Raw genomic sequence first — 18,935 nt, 5'->3', positions numbered from 1 at the left:
CATTTTATTTTTTAATTATTATTTTAATTTTACATTTTCGTGATTTAACTAATCTAATCATTAGCTCATATTTAATCGACTCATAAAAACTCCTGCACTAGTTCCCAGTTTTTCCAAAGCCTGCAATTTGTTTTCAACGAACAAACAAAACATTACACACCTGCCCCATTCATTAGGCAACATCACACAGACGCTCTTGCTTAATATGCCCTTAATATATCATATAATAAAACGTGGCATATACTATATGTGTTGACATTCCATGTCTCGCGACATCAAACAGGAACGTGCTTTAATAAACATGCGGACGAGTCCCTGCTCACTCCGAGCGGCAGCACAAATAAACGGAGCGTCTCGGACTGTTGTTGTTATTTCTCCGGGACGTCGGAGCGCAGCGGGAGCGTCTGCATTCCAGCACACATTACATTACTGATCCGGGAGGAGTGAGAGCTGCAGGCGGATCACCCCGTGCAGAGGTGCATTCTGGGAGAAAGCACCGTATCTCACCCTGATAGTGCAGCTAAAGGAGTCCGAAAGCGTGAGAGCAAATCCGGCACACTTCGCTTTCCACTGATCCTAGAAACAAGGCGTTTAAGGATTTGAAAAGTTGTAAAGTAAAAGCAGAAATCGTTCAGATTTCTAGAACGTGAGGTCATGTGACTGTACATTTTGAGCGCAAGATCCTCTTCAAAACGTGCGAGCAAATGAGAAGTGCATGAAAATGAAAATCTATAGACTTGACATTCAATTCAAAAAGAACAACACAAAAATTGCATATTATTTTTAGTTGATAAAATGATGCCGATGCTGATACTCTTATTCATTTAGGGCTGTGCGATATAGCTAAAAAATGCATCACGATATAATGTTTCATATCGTTCGGTATCAATAATTATTGACATTTTTTAAAACCTTTTTTTTTTTTTAAAGACAATGTAAAAGTGTAAACGTAGAGCAATCCAGGCGAACTCTGAGGTAGATCAACGCAGTGGAGTCACGGTTCGGTTCCGATACAGCAAAAAGAAAGAAATGCCAGAGAAATTTCCTTGATTAAAAAAAAAAAAAAAAAGATTAAAAGAAAATGTTTTAAATAAGTGTTTTCCTACATCTTGAAACTTTTAGTTTTATAAATGGACGTAATATTTGACGGATGAACAAATAATGTTTTGGTCATCACATTAAAAATAACATGTAAATATGATGATATTTGAGTTTTGAAGTTCTGGAAAAACATGTGTGACGTACTTGAAAGCATTTTACTATTCCTGCCACACAGTGAGTGTTACTACAGTAAATCCATGGTGAAAGTTGCTGACCTGTGGACTTAAAGCCTTTAACTAGATCATAATGTGAATGTTTCTCACCAGATCTCGCAGTGATGTTATTACTTCTGTGGAGAACTCAAGTGCTTTCTTCACTCGATCTCTCAGCGCTGTGTAGAAACAGTGCCGCTCGATCGAGATCGGCTCGTGCTGCATTGGTCCGGACTGATAAACGGTCCGTGAAGCACAAATGAGCAGCACAGTTTCGTTCCGCTTTCATTATGTTTGCCATTTGATGTTGGGCAACGCTGTGGTGGTCGCATGAAAATATCGAACGCTATATCAAACATTTTTTATATTGTTACCGACAACGGTGTACCGTCGATAAATACCGATACCGTTTTATCGGCCAGCCCTACATTCAATATCAATACTTTATGAATTAGGGGTTGTTTGATTTTGGATTTTGCTGATATAATAATAAAGAAAGGCAATAAACAGATTATTGTGCCGATACTAGTAAAAGTTATATATTGAATGTGTTCTTAGGCTTTCCTTCCTGTGACGGAAAACACAAGGTTTTACGCTGAAATCAGTGCCACATACAGTTCACTGTGATTTTATGCCTAATGCAGGACTTACATACACCAGGACTCTTATTTTGAAATGTGTATGCTTTGCTACTTCCAGCTGTTCATTCTAAAAGATGAGATCAAATATCACATCTATAAACACCACAAAGTAAACACTGTCATACATTTTAATGGCCTTCAATTTGAGCATCAGACTGATCAAAAGTGACAGTTAAGACATTTATAATGTTAAAAAAGATGATATTTTAAGTAAATGCTGTTCTTTTGAACTTTCTATTCATCAAAGAATCCTGAAAAATAAAATGTATGACGATTTCCAGAAAAATATAAAGCAGCACAACTGATCAGAACTGGTTTTCAAAACTGATAATAATCATAATTGTGCCTTGAGCATCAAATCCTCATATTAGAGTGATTTCTGAAGGATCATGTGACACTGAAGACTGGAGTAATGATGCTGAAAATTCAGCTTTGATCACAGGAATAAATTACACTTTACATAGAAAACAGATGATTTACAATAGAATAATATTTCACTGTTTTTACAGTATTTTTGATCAAATAAATGCAGCTTTGGCGTAGTCGGCGAGACTTCTGTCAAAAACATTAAAACATCTTATCGACCCCGAACTGTTAAACGGTAGTGTATATCTGTTTGAAAAACTGCTTTACTTGTAGATGTGCATGCCGGTTTAGAAACACAAGCGTCTACAAACCAAACACACACCTTTGTCTCTCTTTTCTTTTGATAACGAATCCAGCTTCCTCCTGAGTGACTTTTTCCGCTTCTGGCCATCTGGACATAAAGCACACGAAGCATTAGAAATAAAACAGAACTGCAAAGACAATCAAACAAGTGTCACGTCAGGACGTCTCTTGACGTGTGTGATGTGTGAGAGTCTGTGCACCTTTAGGGATGGTGATCTGGCATCCCAGATCGAAGCCTTTCGTGAGTCGGACCAGAGCCACTTCTTGTAGCCGGACTCTCTCCAGCTCCGACAGACTCTGGATGGGAACCGACTGCATGTGGAGGTTATGACCCGTTGCTTTCTTACAGGTGAAATCTCCCTATGAGAGATGCAAAATAAAGAGAGAAATTGTGTAACTATAGAGCATCTTTAACCCGTTAAAATCTCAATTTTTGAGCACAGACCTGAAGATTTACAATTAAATTGTTGTAATTGGGCAATTTTACATTCCCATGGTTTTAGTCCATGGGTTCTTAATGGCAGTATTTGATTTGTATTTACCCTCTAACCCAGTTTGCACTCAAGACATGCATGCAAAGATTCACAAATGGATAATGCATCATATTTCTTTATTTTGAACACATTTTTAGACCTTTTCTCGAAAAAATAACAATATCATCACTGAACCACCTCATGGAGAACGAATGGGAATTCTGCTCCCGGAATCCCGCTCTGTTGGGTTTATAATCGGAGATCAGAGATATCATTATTTTCCCTCAGAATAACCCCAGGTTTTAGCGAACACACAGTGACAAGCTCTACAGAACTCTTGGCATCTCGAGAGGCGTTCTGGCAGCGCTGCTAATCATTGTGAAATTCAAACCCAGACACTCATGTTTTGTTTTGTTGGTTTACTCCTCTTTTCCTTGTAGGGGTTTCTGGGAATAATCAGTAAAGTAAATTTAGCCAGCAGTCTCAGACTGAGTTGGATCATATGACACTTTTGAAGCAAAGAGAGCATCAACATGTTAGCGATTTTCACAAATCATTAACAACCTGTGCGGTGTAATAAAACCAGCTGGCAGCTGTACTGGCAGGTGTTATCACAACATGCCTTAGTTTTTATTATCTTTACTACTTGCATTCAACTTTTTAACTTAATTAGCCATTATGTTTGTTTGAAATTATGGTAAAATAATCCTTTTAAATTATTTCAGAGCAAATACATAAATATTGAGATACTCTATATCAAACACGGCCAAAAGGGTAAAACATACACACACAGTAGTGTCCAAAAGTGACGTCCAGAGGGGATTATATTTGTTTTTAATGACCCTATGAGGAAAATTCCTTTAAATATTAAATTAAATATATATATATTTTAAATATGAGTGAAGAACAAAACACTAATCTTGGTTAAGGTATTAATCTGACAAAAGGCAAAAAAAGACAGCAAGAAAAATGCATAGAAAAACAAAAAGCTGACAGGAAAAAACAAACATTGACTACAACATATTTAGTTATTAATATTTGGTTGGTTAGGCTGTTTGAGCATAAACAACATCTGCAAAGTTACAACGCTCAAAGTTCAGAGCAAAGGGAGATATTTGCTTTTACAGAAATCGCTTTTTAAGGACTACAACAAACGGCTGGTAGAGACTACACCACATTCCTCCCGGGTTAGTGACATCACCAACCCTAGAATTTACATAAACCCCGCCCCCTGAACATGATTTATAGATGATCAAGACAGAATATGCTAATCAATGACTAGAAGATAACTCCACATCAGCTTCATAAATTCATCAACTAACCATTCAGAAATGTCCTGTTGCTTCTACTTGTTGTCACTTCTTCTTGAGTCTCTCCATCATTGGCCGACTTCGGTTTGAACATAAAAGCCTAAAAGTTTTTGACATTTTCAGTGTGTGTGTGTGAGGTAAAAGGACACGAGCTGTTGAAGGACACGAGCTGTTGAAGCTCCGCCCCCTGTGCCGGGAGCAGCAGCTCATTTGCATTTAAAGGGACAGTGTTTTTGCTCACCCTCAAAAAGTGACAATTTTAACATGTTACATAAAAATATCTGTGGGGTATTTTGAGGTAAAACTTCACACACACACTCTGGGGACATCAGAGACTTATTTTACATCTTGTGAAAAGGGCATTATACCACTCATTTAATAAATATATATCTTTTCGTGAGACACCTTTATTTTGACACTTTTTACATCTTCACGCAATGCCCGCATATGCATTACTGGAGCCAGCGTGTGTATACTTGTGTAAACACACCTCAGGGCTTGACGATAAGGACTGACGAAGTGTGGAAGACGGGACTCTCGAAACTTCATCATTTTCATGTGTTTTCGTCAATTTAAGCATAAGCGCAAATGATTTTGCTACTCGAGCGCTGACAAGTAAATCTTTGCTCAAAACTAACCGAAATTAAAAATTATTTGTTCTAATAATCCCTGCACAGGAGAGACTTGGTGTCGTTTCGGAAAACAAAAGGAAAATATATCGGCAAAAATTAGTTGAGAAATATCGGCATATCGGACATCATCAAAAATCCAATCGCGTGCATCCCTATTTCAGATGAAGTAAATTAGTCAACGGCATTAATTAAATGTGTTTGAAAAAAGAACCTCATTGATCATAAATACAATAGAATCAACCGATTCAATAATCATAAACAAGTATTCATAAACGTGTGTACGTTCATTAAGTTGGATTAGATGTGGTCAATACATGAATATTGTATGTTTTAGTGTAATTGTGCAAGTGTAAGTAATTGTGCATGTGGCTTCTGGAACACAATAACACACACACACACACACACACACACACACACCGTGAGCAGTAAGGAAGGAAACAGACGTACAGCAGATCCTTCGACCTCTGATTAGCCGGCCAGTAAATCTGCCTTGACCAGATTAACTCTCTTTGATCATGTTGAAGTGGAAACTGTCATATGAGAGGCTTACGGTCCGACAACAACGAAGATCACGGCTCCTTTCAGGAATCAACTGACCCGTTTCAGGGCTTTCCAACAATTACAGGAGAACCTTCTGACGTTCACGGATGATCTATTCCTTTACAAACATCAGTTATTCCTGCTTTTCTCTTGAAGAATCTTCTGCAGTTCTTTTCAATACGACACTTCATAGCGATCAAGCTCTTAATAACACAAAATTACTCATGCACCGCTGAAGTCATGTGATGCTTTGTGTCAGAAAAGAAAAATTATTTTAACCTTGTAAAGCCTAACATATAAAATAACAGTCGGTTAAATGTCACAGTTTACTGAGCCTGTACAAGACCTTTAAGAAGTTTGCAAATGTGTTTTTCTTTGTGGAGTATCATATTTGATTCATCAGGCTTTTATGACTCATAGTGAGAATATAGATGAAAAAACAGCTAAATTTGATTCAGAGCCTCAAACTGAGCAAAAACATGCAATTTGCTGCATATCCTGATATTTATATGAAATGCTGATGCTTGTAATGTAAATCAATTAGACACCGAGATTATGTTTAATGCTTAGTTTTATGATCAAAACTCTAGTTTTAAAACATATAATGCAATGCAATACAATGATGATCGAGAGATGAACAAATAAACCTTCCTCAAAATATGTGATACTCATGATTTTTATAATAAATGATGTCTGGATAATCAAGTAAACCTCAGTTCGGTTGAAATATTACTAACAATATCAAAGTTATTCTTACGTTTCCTTGATAAAAATCAGTTCAGATGTAAAGACACGTGAAGCACGAGCTGAAGGAGGACGTTTGTACAATTAAAGACTTTTACCTGATAAAACAGTGGAAACTCTCAGTCAGACACAGGAGGACTGCAGGAGTTCAGCTGTTATTCACCGAAACTCTCAACGTTTATCACTGAATAATTCCCCCTGTTAGGAGTCGCTGTGTAAATGTGACATGCAACCGAACTTTATTTTTCTGCCATCTTTTATTTCATTCTTCCACTCAAGCCAGTCTCGAACTCGCACGTCTAACATTCGCTGAGCTTTTCCTTCCCAGATGCAGAAGATCAACTCAATCCAAACACCAGCAGTTCCTCGTCGGCTTGCGTAATCCAGATCACACACACACACACACACACACACACACACACACACACGCACGCACTCTCTGCATGCACTCAAAACAAGACCAATAATAAGATCATATATTTCTATCATTCAGCTTTTCTGCTTATATATAGAAAAACATAAAACGTACCCCAAAAAGCCAAAGTTTTAGAGCAAACGCAAACGTTTTGCAATAGAATGCAAAAGCACTGGAATAAAATGTCCTCTCTGTAACCATCACCATGTCCCCCGTGTATTAAAAACCCCATTTTGTGGAACATTTAATTTCCAAAGCATGGCAAAAGGCATCGCAGCTCCACAGCCTCTCTCTCCTGGACCGGGGTCGGGCGTCGGAGGGGTCGGAGGGGTCAGGCGCTGACGTCGAGTGTGTGTGAAACTACAAATACCTTCGAGCCAGAACTGCATCACGTCTGATTAGAGCACAATCCTTCCACAGCAAACCCGACCGACACTCAGAGGAGTTGCACCATCTTGATCACTTGCGGAGGAAGATCATCTGACTCGAGTTATATGCATGAAAAATGTCATCAGAACATTAAATTATGGCATTCTTTCGTAAGCACGACACATCAGTACTTCTTCATCCTCTTGACATCTGCTCTTCCAGACCGTGGAGGAGAAAACCAGAGATATCAGTGTACAAGATAACACTGCACTGGAAAAAAGGCCTCTCCAAAAATAAGCAAAAAAAAATTAATACAAGATATTTTTGCTTGTAATAAGCAAAAAAATCTGCCAATGGAACAAGTGAAAATTCTCTTGGTAAGATTTCTTGAAATAAGACATTATATTTAAGCCTTACAAGATATGAGTGATCTTGAAATTAGCTGGGAAAACTCATTTTTAGCTATATTTTACTAGTATTTGTCATGTTTTGTGTCTCATAATAAGCTTGTCATGCTCAAAAATAGTATTTTCCCCTCAAAAGTAGCATTTTTTTTTTTTCGGTCATCCTGTTTGTTTCAAGTGTATTTAACTAATTTTTAGTTCTATAATTGTTACACTGTTCTAGATTTAAGTCACCACCAACTTGAAATAAGATTGGAAACTGGCATTTTGAGACAAAATGTCTTGAAGTTAGCATTCCTGACTCGTATTAGGCAGTGCTCTTTTGCCATAATAAGCCATAATTTACCATCCTGTCATTATCTCAAGTGTATTTACCTTATTGTAAGCTCAACAAAAATAATACTGTTCTATATTCAAGACATTTTACCTACTAGATTCAAGACATTAACTACTGTTTACTAGACAGAAAAAGTGAAAAATAGACTTGCATTTAACCATTGTTTTTATTTAAACAGCAAAAAGTCCCAGAGGACTGCATAAAAGGGAAACAGCTTCATTTTTCTCAACATTTTGGCTCACAGTATGGAACTGCAATATGAAAACATAGTAGAACATTTTATAGATTATAAATGTAAGATCCCTTAACCCTACTCCACCTAAACATAGCCATTTTTATAGACAATATTAAAAGGATAAAAAGTAATGGACATGTGTAACGTTAGGGAAATGGCAGTTTTATTAACAATATAGCATTAAATGATAGTTTGAGCCACTAATCCTACCCCTAAACCTAACCATTTCTTAAAACTACTGTACGTAAGGTTAGGCTACAATTATAAAGAAAGACAACAGACATAACGTTACAAGTTTAATCACAATAATTTATTTAGTGAGAAAATGTCAAAACCGGTACCAAAAGTCGTTCACATGACGATGTGTCGCAGTCCTCTCTGGCAGTGCAGTATAATAGTTTTGTAACGTTATAGAGCAGAATTTAAATTCTTAATCCATGAAAATGTTAATCCGGTTTCGGTTCGCTGTTCGCTCTGTAAAGGCGCGCGCGCTTCTCTGTTTCAAATGTAGAACACAAACTTAAACACGGCATGTTGCAATCTGTGACGAAGCATGCGAGAGCCAATGAGCGTTTGATATCGCTGCCGTAAAACATGTCGTAACGCTTCAGGCGCAATTTTTGAATTTGAATTCAATCGAGCGCGGGATGCTGGGATTTGACGTTAACGGTCTCTGCTGAGAGAAATGATGAAGATCGCTGGATAAAGGGCTGAATTTGGATCTGTTTCTTGCAAACAACACATGGATTCTAAAGATTTGGATTACACCAATCTAATAAAATGGATGTCTTTTGTGAATTTATGTTGTGTTTTTTTGTGTCTCACGCGGTAAATAAACCAAATATTACAAAATGGTTAAACGATAAAAAAGGTATTTTTAAGGTTTTAAAGTGTATTCTTGTTTAACACCATGTAGGCTATTAATCCTCCTAAACGAGATTGCAGCAGAAGCACGAACAGAGCTGTTATTATTTATGAGTAACGTTAAACTATTAATAAATGTGACTGAAAATTTAATTAATAAGACAATTGAATGCAATAGAGTAAAAACATTAATGCCACGATTTTAAGTTAAATAGGAATATGTACAAATTTGTACGTCGGTAAAGCTGTTTATACGTAAATAAATTAAGTTTTTTTGCTGTCTATATGTAAATATTATACATACTCACTGTACTGCATTGTGAGTTGTGAGTTTGGCATGTTGACCTACAGTTTTCAATAAAGCAGATTTGTTGTCTCAATTCAAGTCAAGTCTATTTCTTGAAATAAGACGATTCATCTTTTACAATTAACACAGCAGCTTAAAAACCTTATGACATGTCAAAAAAGCTTGTTTCATCTGAGATATGGCTCAAAACAAGATATTTTCAAGACAGATTCACTTAACAAGATATTCAAGATGCACTGTCTAAAAACAAGCTCCTTTATCTCACTTAAATCTTGGTCTTTAGGCAATTTTGTCTTATATTAAGTGTGATGAGATATTTTGACTAGTAATTAGAAAAATATACTTGGCAAGATTTTGAGTTTTTGCAGTGTGTACGACATCAAATCCTCATATTAGAGTGATTTCTGGAGGTTCATGTGACACTGAAGACTGGAGTAATGATGCTGAAAATTCAGCTTTGATCACAGGAATAAATTACACTTTACTATATATTCACATAGAGAACAGATGATTTACACTGGAATAATATTTCACTGTGTTTACTGTATTTTTGATCAAGTTAATACAGCTTTTGTGAGCAGAAGAGACTTGAAAAAATTCTAACTTCAGAAAGGTTGTGTATATATTGCGCATTTCATAAATACCACAAAAATATTATCAAAATGAGCAAAAACAAAAAAAAACCCTGCATATTAGTCATGAACAATACATAAAGGCACAGATTAAAGAAACGAAAACACTGAGCAGGACACTTATGTGTTCATATAATTTAAGATTATTTTAATTTAACTGAAGTTAGATTTAAGATTATTAAAATTTAATTTAAAGTAGTCCAGTAGTCAATAATTTTATCCTTTAAAACTCATCTCTGACCACCAAAATTACACATTTAAACATTTTTTTTCCCTTGAAAAATAGCCTAAATCTTGCCTTAAAATATCTTGAATGTAACTCGACACCCTCGCCTCATTTAGTATGCGCGGTTCTATGCATATGCAAATGAGCCCCGCCTCCACTCACTCACTCAGCTCAGAGATCCACTGGTTGACGATCACACGTTGATCTGATTGGTTACAAGGTAGTTTGTGACGTCAGAAACACCAGCGATTTCAAAGCGTGTTTTTGAGACTGTCTTTGGTTCACTGCAGTTTTAAGGAGAAAATACTCAGCAATGGAGTCGACTTATGAACTTACACATGGTTTGTCTTAAAGCACATTAAAAACACCACATAGACACATAAACAACATTAAAAGCTGGATTTACACCACAGGGGGACTTTCATGGGATCATTTGTTTCTGTAGTGCCACTCCAGCGAGCAGCGCTGCTTAATTACTGAACACTCATTATCAATGAAAGCCTCATTAGCATAAAAGGTGAGCAACAGTTTCATCTGAACAGCTGTTTAACAAGAGATGCTCGAGGGCCATCAAATAAGCATCACATGTGAGTCTGATGGTAATTCAGGCACAGCTGCTCCACACACTTTATTCTCAATGATGATTTCATTGGTATTCATAAGCATTCAATCATAACATGTGCTTCTAACACACACACACACACACACACACACACACACACACACGTTTGGAATGATAGACACTAAAATGTACAGTAACACATGGACAGCTTCTAAATGCTATTATTATTATTATAGACAAAGTAAATAAAGTGTCACTTCCTACAGAATTAAAAGACAAGTTCTTTGTTGACATTATAGTTTGAGCTGAAAATAATCAATATAAACTGAAATTAAAATAAATTGTTTAACTTGTCATATACAACATTCAGAAATTAAGAATTTCTTTAATGATTTTCACCTAGGCGGCATTTATTTGATCAAAAATACAGTACAAATTATGAAATATTATTATAATGTAAATCATCTGTTCTCTATGTGAATATATAGTAAAGTGTAATTTATTCCTGTGATCAAAGCTGAATTTTCAGCATCATTACTCCAGTCTTCAGTGTCACATGATCCTTCAGAAATCACTCTAATATGATGATTTGATGATCAAGAAACATTTATGATTATTATCAGTGTTGAAACGATGTCTTCGCTGAATAAAAGTATTCATTTCTTGTGTTTATTTGACAGGTTTACAAAATGAAAAATCGCTCTAATCTGTTCTTGCACATTTTGATGTTGTTTTTAGACTAAATTTCTGTGAACTGTAATTCAGAAAAAGACCCGTCAACCAAATCCCAAATCAAAAATCCTGTGGGATGTGTCCAGTTCACCACAAAGAACTGAAAAGGAGCGAAATCTCCAATTCTTCATGCAGTCTTTAAGCAAACAACACTAACAAAAGCTGCCGAGTTCAACGGTTCAGAAATCTCCAGAACAATCCCACTGAATGAAGCTCTGATGATGTAAGAGCGCTAAATATCACTTCATCTGGTTCCCAGTGTCAGACCCCAGACTGGCACAAAGAAACAGGAAGATGCTGGTTTCAACATCAGTATGCTAATCAGAAGAACACATGAGTGGCGGAAACGCCTCTTCCTCTCGCTCACTCCGACTCTTTCCACTCGACGGCAACGGGAAACTGCTGTGGGAAAAATCCGAGATTATTTTGTTGGCCGCACTGCATTGTTGACCGTGATTGACAGTGAATTGACTTGATATGTGAAACTGGAAAAGCTCAGTAAAGCCAGATCGCATGTCATACAAACACAATCCTGCGCAAAAAGAAAATGAAGAAAGAGACGCATGCGAGTGAAGCAACAGTCATCATAAAGAGGCAATCCTGTGCAACACACACACACACACACACACACACACACACACAAACACACACACACACACACAGAAGTGAAATGCTGAACACACATTAGTGGCTCACACACACTCATGGAACATCTACTATAGTAAAATGAAATGCTCAGTTTATATGTTGGTTGCAAAAAATGTTTAATCAGAAAAACCTGTTGAGTTGAGAAAAGAGCAACTCATTTTGATAATAGCCCATTTTTTTCTATTTTTAATGCAATTGTTTTTGGAGATTTTGTTGTTATTATTATTTTATTTACCTTTAAATTACTAGATATGATCAATAAATAATAAATTAATAGTAATTTAAGCACATTCCTCACATTCTTTCAACTTAAATTCAAAATTACTCACAATTTCATGCATAACCCTTTTAATTCAGCTCTAAATATCTTACATTGGGTGTCTTCGCCGACCTCGTGTAAAAATAATAATATAACATGACATTTCATGACTTTAGCCACTAGATTTTAGCATTTTTAGTTAGAATTTTGAGCATTTTTATGTTTTTCTATGTGAACTGAAGCATTCCTCGCATTCCTTCATTCCTAAGGGAGTCATTGACCCGAGGGAAGGATTTGTTACTTTTTTAAATTTCAACCACAAAACTCCTCAAATCCATTACATTTTTTTTGTGTGTGTATCCGTGGTTCAAGTGTGACAAGTCCTGGACCCTGATGAACGCTCAATTAAAAACTATTTTCCGGGTCAAAATGACCCGAGAGAGAGAGAGAGACGAAGGTTAAAGTCCCCCGTAGTCAATCATTTTATCCCTTAAAACTCATCTTTGATCACCAAAATTACATATTTAAACGTTTTTTCATGGAAAAAAATTCTTCATGTCTTAAAATATCTTGACTGTAACTCGACACCCTTGCCTCATTTAGTGTGCGCGGTTCTATGAATATGCAAATGAGCTCCGCCTCCACTCACTCACTCAGCTCAGGGATCCACTGGTTGACGATCACACGTTGATCTGATTGGTTACAAGGTAGTTTGTGACGTCAGAAACACCAGCGATTTCAAAGCGTGTTTTTGAGACTGTCTTTGGTTCACTGCAGTTTTAAGGAGGAAATACTCAGCAATGGTGTCGACTTATGAACTTACACATGGTTTGTCTTAAAGCATATTAAAAACACCACAGACACATAAACAACATTAAACGCTGGACTTTCACCACAGGGGGACTTTAAGAGTATGTGTTTCTGACTACATCCAAATGTGTTTTGAGTGAACAGATCAAAAAATGACATGTATGCATATGCATTTGGCAACTTAAATTGCATTCGAGGAACACATTTTACAAGTTCTTGCTTTCCTTGAGAATCGAACGCATGACTTTGGTGTCGCTGTACGTGCTCAACTATTTGGCTTTTTAATCACTTGTTGCATTTGATTTTGCATGAGATGCATGTTAATAATAAGTGTAAAAAAGGCCACAAATCTGCAGTATCACTGAAGACAAACGTGGTGCGTGTAAAGTATGTGTGTGTTGCGAAACACTGAAGTGATTGGCAGGCAGAATATAAAGGTTAAAGGTTATTCTGATACTGACATTTTTTGCTTTAAGAAATCTCAATAAGGTCCAACCTCAAAGAAGGAGTTTTTTTCCATCCATCATTCTGGAAAATCAGATACACAACTTTGTGGATCTGAGATGCTTATCGCATGTTGCAGATGTACTAAAAGAGTTGCATTAATCTAAACCATCTTACCGAAAACACTGAGCCACTCATGGTCTCTTATCCTGGATCTGCTCCAACACAAAAGAGTTTAAAGTGAGTCAGACTTCATGAACATGCCCCACTTTCACTGGCCTGTGAACGAACCACATATTCGGCAATGTTTCTTATTGTAAAAATCCAGCTATCTGCATTCCACAGTGTTGAATAATGGTAACTTGTCAACATGAACTTCGCAATCGACTTCCATAAAATGAGGGAAGCATGATATTCAATGCGAGGAAAAACAATGAGGAACTTGTTGACTTCAAATATTGCCTAATTTTAGATGCTCCTATGAGACTTTTCACTTGCACTCATGAGTTTTAAAGACCAAGGCAAGCTTGAAGATTCACGAAACTGTCGAACATGAAAGAAGACCTTAAAAAGACCCTGAAGTGCTGTTGTGCTCGGTTGACAGTCTCCAGTGGGAAGAAGTATTTGCCTGGGAAGCGCTGCCAAAGATCAGGTCATGTTGCTCGCTGTGAGAAAGAGAAGCTCAGGCAGACTTCATGTAAACCAGATGTCACGTCGCTGAAGAACGGCCGCTCTTACACGCTTTCTTCTCGCACAGAAAGAGACTCACTGCAAAGGAGCTCGAGAGCTTTCGCAGCACCAAAAGTTCATTCGGTTTACCAGTTTTCAGTGAATATGAGTGTAACTGTAAAAGTAAAACATGCCGTTTTCATTGTTGTTGTTTTTCTATAGAAAAAGAAAATACCAAGATTAAACGTTAAAGTCCCACTGTAGTCAATCATTTTATCCCTTAAAACTTATCTTTGATCACCAAATATTTTTTCGGCATGCCTGTAAAATGTACCTCCACACCCTTGCCTCATTTAGTATGCGCGGTTCTATGAATATGCAAATGAGCCCCGCCTCCACTCACTCACTCAGCTCAGGGATCCACTGGTTGACGATCACACGTTGATCTGATTGGTTACAAGGTAGTTTGTGACGTCAGAAACACCAGCGATTTCAAAGCGTGTTTTTGAGACTGTCTTTGGTTCACTGCAGTTTTAAGGAGGAAATACTCAGCAATGGAGTCGACTTATGAATTTACACATGGTTTGTCTTAAAGCAGATTAAAAACACCACATAGACACATAAACTACATTAAAAGCAGGATTTTCACCACAGCGGGACTTTAAGCATTGCACAAGAGCACAGATAAATGCAATTTGACCAAAAATGGGAATTTATTTAAAACCAGTTAAAAGCAACCCAATAAAAGTTGTGGCCGTATCTTACGGAGATATATTAGAGCACTTTGCCTCTAGATCTAAACACTGCTAAGCTCCAACAGATTCAGTGAAACGATCTGCAACGAGGCCAAAAGGAAGCAAAGATACACAAGTTATACTGTTACATCTGGCAATACCACTACTTTAAAAAGATTATTCTGTCAGTGTAAATGACCCATTGCGGAGGCTTAAATACAGGAAAAGGGAATTTACTGTCTATGGATTCTAGACTTTTTTTCACACCGCACACAATTCCCATTTGGTTTTAAGATTCAGTCATTTTGCAATGTTTTAAATGGGTCTGTAGAAGGATTTCAGGTGTCGTTTTTGCAGTTTAATGCATGCTTTTCAGTTGAACATGGCAAAAAAACAAACTCTGCCTTTTGCTGCCTGTCAAGTTTCATTGGCCAAATAATAGCAAGAGCAGTGCTGTAAAAGACACTGGCGGACTGCTTTATAGGAGGAGCTTTATAAACTCCAGATTCCTGAGAGGTTAGGTAACTGTTAAGGAGAGCTCCCCTTTGGGCCGCCCTACACAAACATCTACAAATTTGGTGTTCTGGTTTCTCAATATTGTAGTTTGGCAACACTGTGATAAAAGAATACATGCATTGTTTATGGAGAGGTGTTTATTGATTTGCCTCTGCTCATTTATGTCTTTATAATGTAATTTCACTGGTTTATGATCCTTGCAAAGAAGCAAAGACCTACTTCAAAACACAAGCACTTTCATAACACCCCCTAGCACTTTAGACATGTGTGGGATTAAAGCCACATGTGCCATTCACTAAATTGTGCATTATTTTGTCAATACACTCATGTGCATTTGTCAGCACACCCAAATCCTGGGTTAAGCCTTTTGGGTAAATTTTTGGGGTTATTTTTTCAGTGTTGGTGTAGTTTTTGTGTTACCCAGATCCTGGGTCAGACGTAACAGCCCAGGGGTTGAGTTATTTATTGCAGGCTTTTTGCAACCTCTTCAGGAGAGAGCAGTGCAGCTCCGTCAAGCTGGTGTGTGTCTTTGGTAAAATACAGGTTTGTGTACATTTTTGTATGTATAAATTCGTTATTGTTCTGTATATAATTTTATTTTATGCAACGCAACATACAGGGGCACGATGTGAGTCCTCTAAACCAGTGTCGCGTGATGGAACGCCTGTGCCTTGCATAACATTTTACGATTTTATTAAAAAAAGATACAGAATATAAATGCATAGTTAAAATATGTTTTCAGAACTGTACACTGATTGTTTATGGACAGGTTATGGAGTCACAGCATATTTTCGACTACGAGTGAAATGCTGAAGTTATCAGTTCCTCCGCTGAACACAACACGAGATCCGGCACGAGATCCGGCACGAGATCCAGTGCGTTACAGTGGGAACGGCACAAAGGAGACTGGTCCATTACACTTGAATTACTAATAAATGTTTAATTTTTACTTCTAATATTTGTTAAACGAGCATAAATGTATGCAATATGTATTTAAAACTATAAAAAATATGCTATACTGTAAAATATAATCAAAAATAAAGGAATTATCATTATATTATAATATAATTATTATGCAAACCAGTGGTTGTGTGGAGTATTTTTATTATTTTTTTAAGTTTAGAGGATTCAAGTTAATCTGTAAACATTAATTCATGTACAAAAAAGAAACTAGTACTTTAGTAAAAAAGAATCAACCCAGTATGCTGTGTTAAATAAACAACCCAATTTGCTGGGTAAAATTAACCCAACATGTGTTCTGTCCTATATTTACCCAGCCCTTGGGGTGAAAACAACCCAAATTGAGTTGCTTTAACCCAGTGTATCTTGCTAACACAATCTCTCAATCAAGTGACAACAACAGCAACAAACAAATGTACATTCGATTATCCTCCCTCGTGCACTTTCAGCAATGAGGATAATGCATTTATTAAAGTCGGGATCAGCAGCTAAACCACTGTACGAGTTCAATATCTTCAGTTGTCTTCGGGGTTAGTATTTTATATTTGTATTGGAGTCTGCAGTGGACATTCCAGAGAGACTTCCCAGCTGAAACCCTGCGGCTGGCAAGATCCAACGCCAGATCATCCGTCTTCATGTACCAGCACTGTCTCTTCGACAAGCTCCTTTCCACACTCTCTCTCTGCGTGTCTGATCTCCAATCAAGCAAACAGAGTCCGTGTCTCGGCCCCCTTGGTCTCGCTCCACCGGCTTCAGGTCAAGGCTTTGACGTCAGTCTTCAGAACAGACACTGGAACTGAACCTCAACACGCTCCTACAGGTCTACGTTTCTGCCCGTCATCCATGATCAGTTAACAAGAGTCACTGCTTAAAGCTGCTTTGAAACAATCTATATTGTTAAAAGCGCTATATAAATGAAGGTGACTTGAGTGCTTCCATTACAACAAGAAACAAGTCGCATTCCAGAACCTTCACCGTCTCTGATGTTCAGCGGTGGATCAAACATCACGACCTTAAAGAACCGGTTAAAGACATCTTTCACTAGTCTTAAAGGGGTCTTATTATGATTTTATACATTTACATCTGTCTTTAATGTGTAATGTTGCTGTTTGAGCATTAAAAAGTGAGTTATTCTCTATCTCAGTGACAGTGTTTCTGAACTCCTGAAACGCCTCCACTGTAGTCTTGAGTTTCTTCTGGGAACGAACACGTCACAATATTCCTCATTATAATAATTCATGCGCAGAATAAAGGGGCAGGGCCTGGTTGAGTTAGTTAGTAGTGTGTTAAACTGGTGGTTATGGTAAGAGGCGGGGCATTTCCCAAACACACTCGAAGCGCTCGACCAATCACAACACACTGCTCCAGCCGACCAATCAGAGCACAGTGTGCTTTTCAGAAGGAGGGGCTTCATAGAGACAGGAACTAACCACTGGCGGAGCTAGGGGGTGGCCAGGGGTGGCCGTGGTCACCCTTGGTCTAAGCTTGGCCACCCCTCTCACAACTGCTGTTTCTGTCTCTTTTTTTATTGACAAAAATTGTGTTTTTTTAAAACGCTGAACCGTCTCTTTAAGACCACAAAAAACGTGAGACTTTTCAGACGCACACTCCAACTTCACCTCAGAATGAGCTTCAACAGAACATCAGACAGTGATATGCACATAGTAAATATAGAGTCAATCTTTCTCAACTGGTTGGTTGCAAGAACGTTTTGAGTCGAATAGAGTGCAGTCAACAACAAACGTAGTTCTCTTTTTTTCTCATGCTACTTTTATTTTAGAAGGTGTGTGTGAAAGCTTGTGACACTTCTGTCAGATGCTGAGAAAACGGCGTTGTCCTTATTCAGTTGGCTATCTTCGGTAAAATGAGATGTTATCAGGCCAAATGTCAGTAAAACTAACTTTTCTGTCATATGGCTGACAGCCGTTGTACTGTGCTTGCACATTACGCGCATATGCGGCGTGCTGTAGCCGTAGTTGCCGTTAATTAACTCATGTAAGAATCAAAAAGGCGATTAAAGCTGTCAAAACTGCATGCATGTATTTGATATACTATGCGTCACATGTGTCTGGATTAAATTATTCTGCAATGTGAGATCACAATATAAGGCACAAACTGATATGTAATATTTTAATGTCCAAATAAATGTGAGCACTGTGCATTTGTACTAGAAGATATGCATTCATTTTGCGTTAATTTGTTAATTTATGTTATGGTAAGGGGCGGGGCATTTCCCAAACACACTCGAAGCGCTCGACCAATCACAACAAACTGCTCCAGCCGACCAATCAGAGCACAGTGTGCTTTTCAGAAGGAGGGGCTTCATAGAGACAGGAACTAACAGAGCGTTACTGACAGACTGGGAAGAGAGGAGCCGCAACAATGGAGAATATGAGGAGAATAAATCAACATTCAAGCAGGAAAACCTGCTCTAGTAGAGCCTGAAACTACATCAAGACTTTAAAAAATAGGTCTATAAAGGCACTATAAATTATATTTAAAAAGTCTTGCTGTTGGTGCAGTTTTAACTCTAGTTTCTGTGATGCTCAA

The 18,935-nt window shown here is 37.5% G+C and overlaps 1 protein-coding gene across 3 annotated transcripts in view; it reads right to left on the bottom strand.

The window, feature by feature from the left end:
• The window catches only part of LOC311088293 (rho GTPase-activating protein 6), a gene marked incomplete at its 5' end in the record, with an annotated part of 45,218 nt that overhangs the window by 25,034 nt on the left and 1,249 nt on the right, over positions 1 to 18,935 (bottom strand). For 2 of the 3 annotated variants that reach the window (XR_014607477.1, XM_084122191.1), the window contains 2 exons: positions 2,583 to 2,651; positions 2,764 to 2,923. Coding sequence is in view for 2 of the 3 variants with exons in the window: in XM_084122191.1 (XP_083978317.1) it covers positions 2,583 to 2,651; positions 2,764 to 2,923 (229 nt within the window). Of the gene's footprint in view, positions 1 to 2,582; positions 2,652 to 2,763; positions 2,924 to 6,360; positions 6,595 to 18,935 lie in introns of those variants that run through there. The other variant, XM_084122192.1, reaches the window with a different exon arrangement.

The sequence above is a fragment of the Abramis brama genome, assembly GCF_963993115.1.
Source record: "Abramis brama genome assembly, chromosome: 8".
Taxonomy (NCBI): Eukaryota; Metazoa; Chordata; class Actinopteri; order Cypriniformes; family Leuciscidae; genus Abramis; species Abramis brama.
Note: the sequence above shows the minus strand (reverse complement) of the source record. Positions and strands in the feature narration are given on the sequence as shown.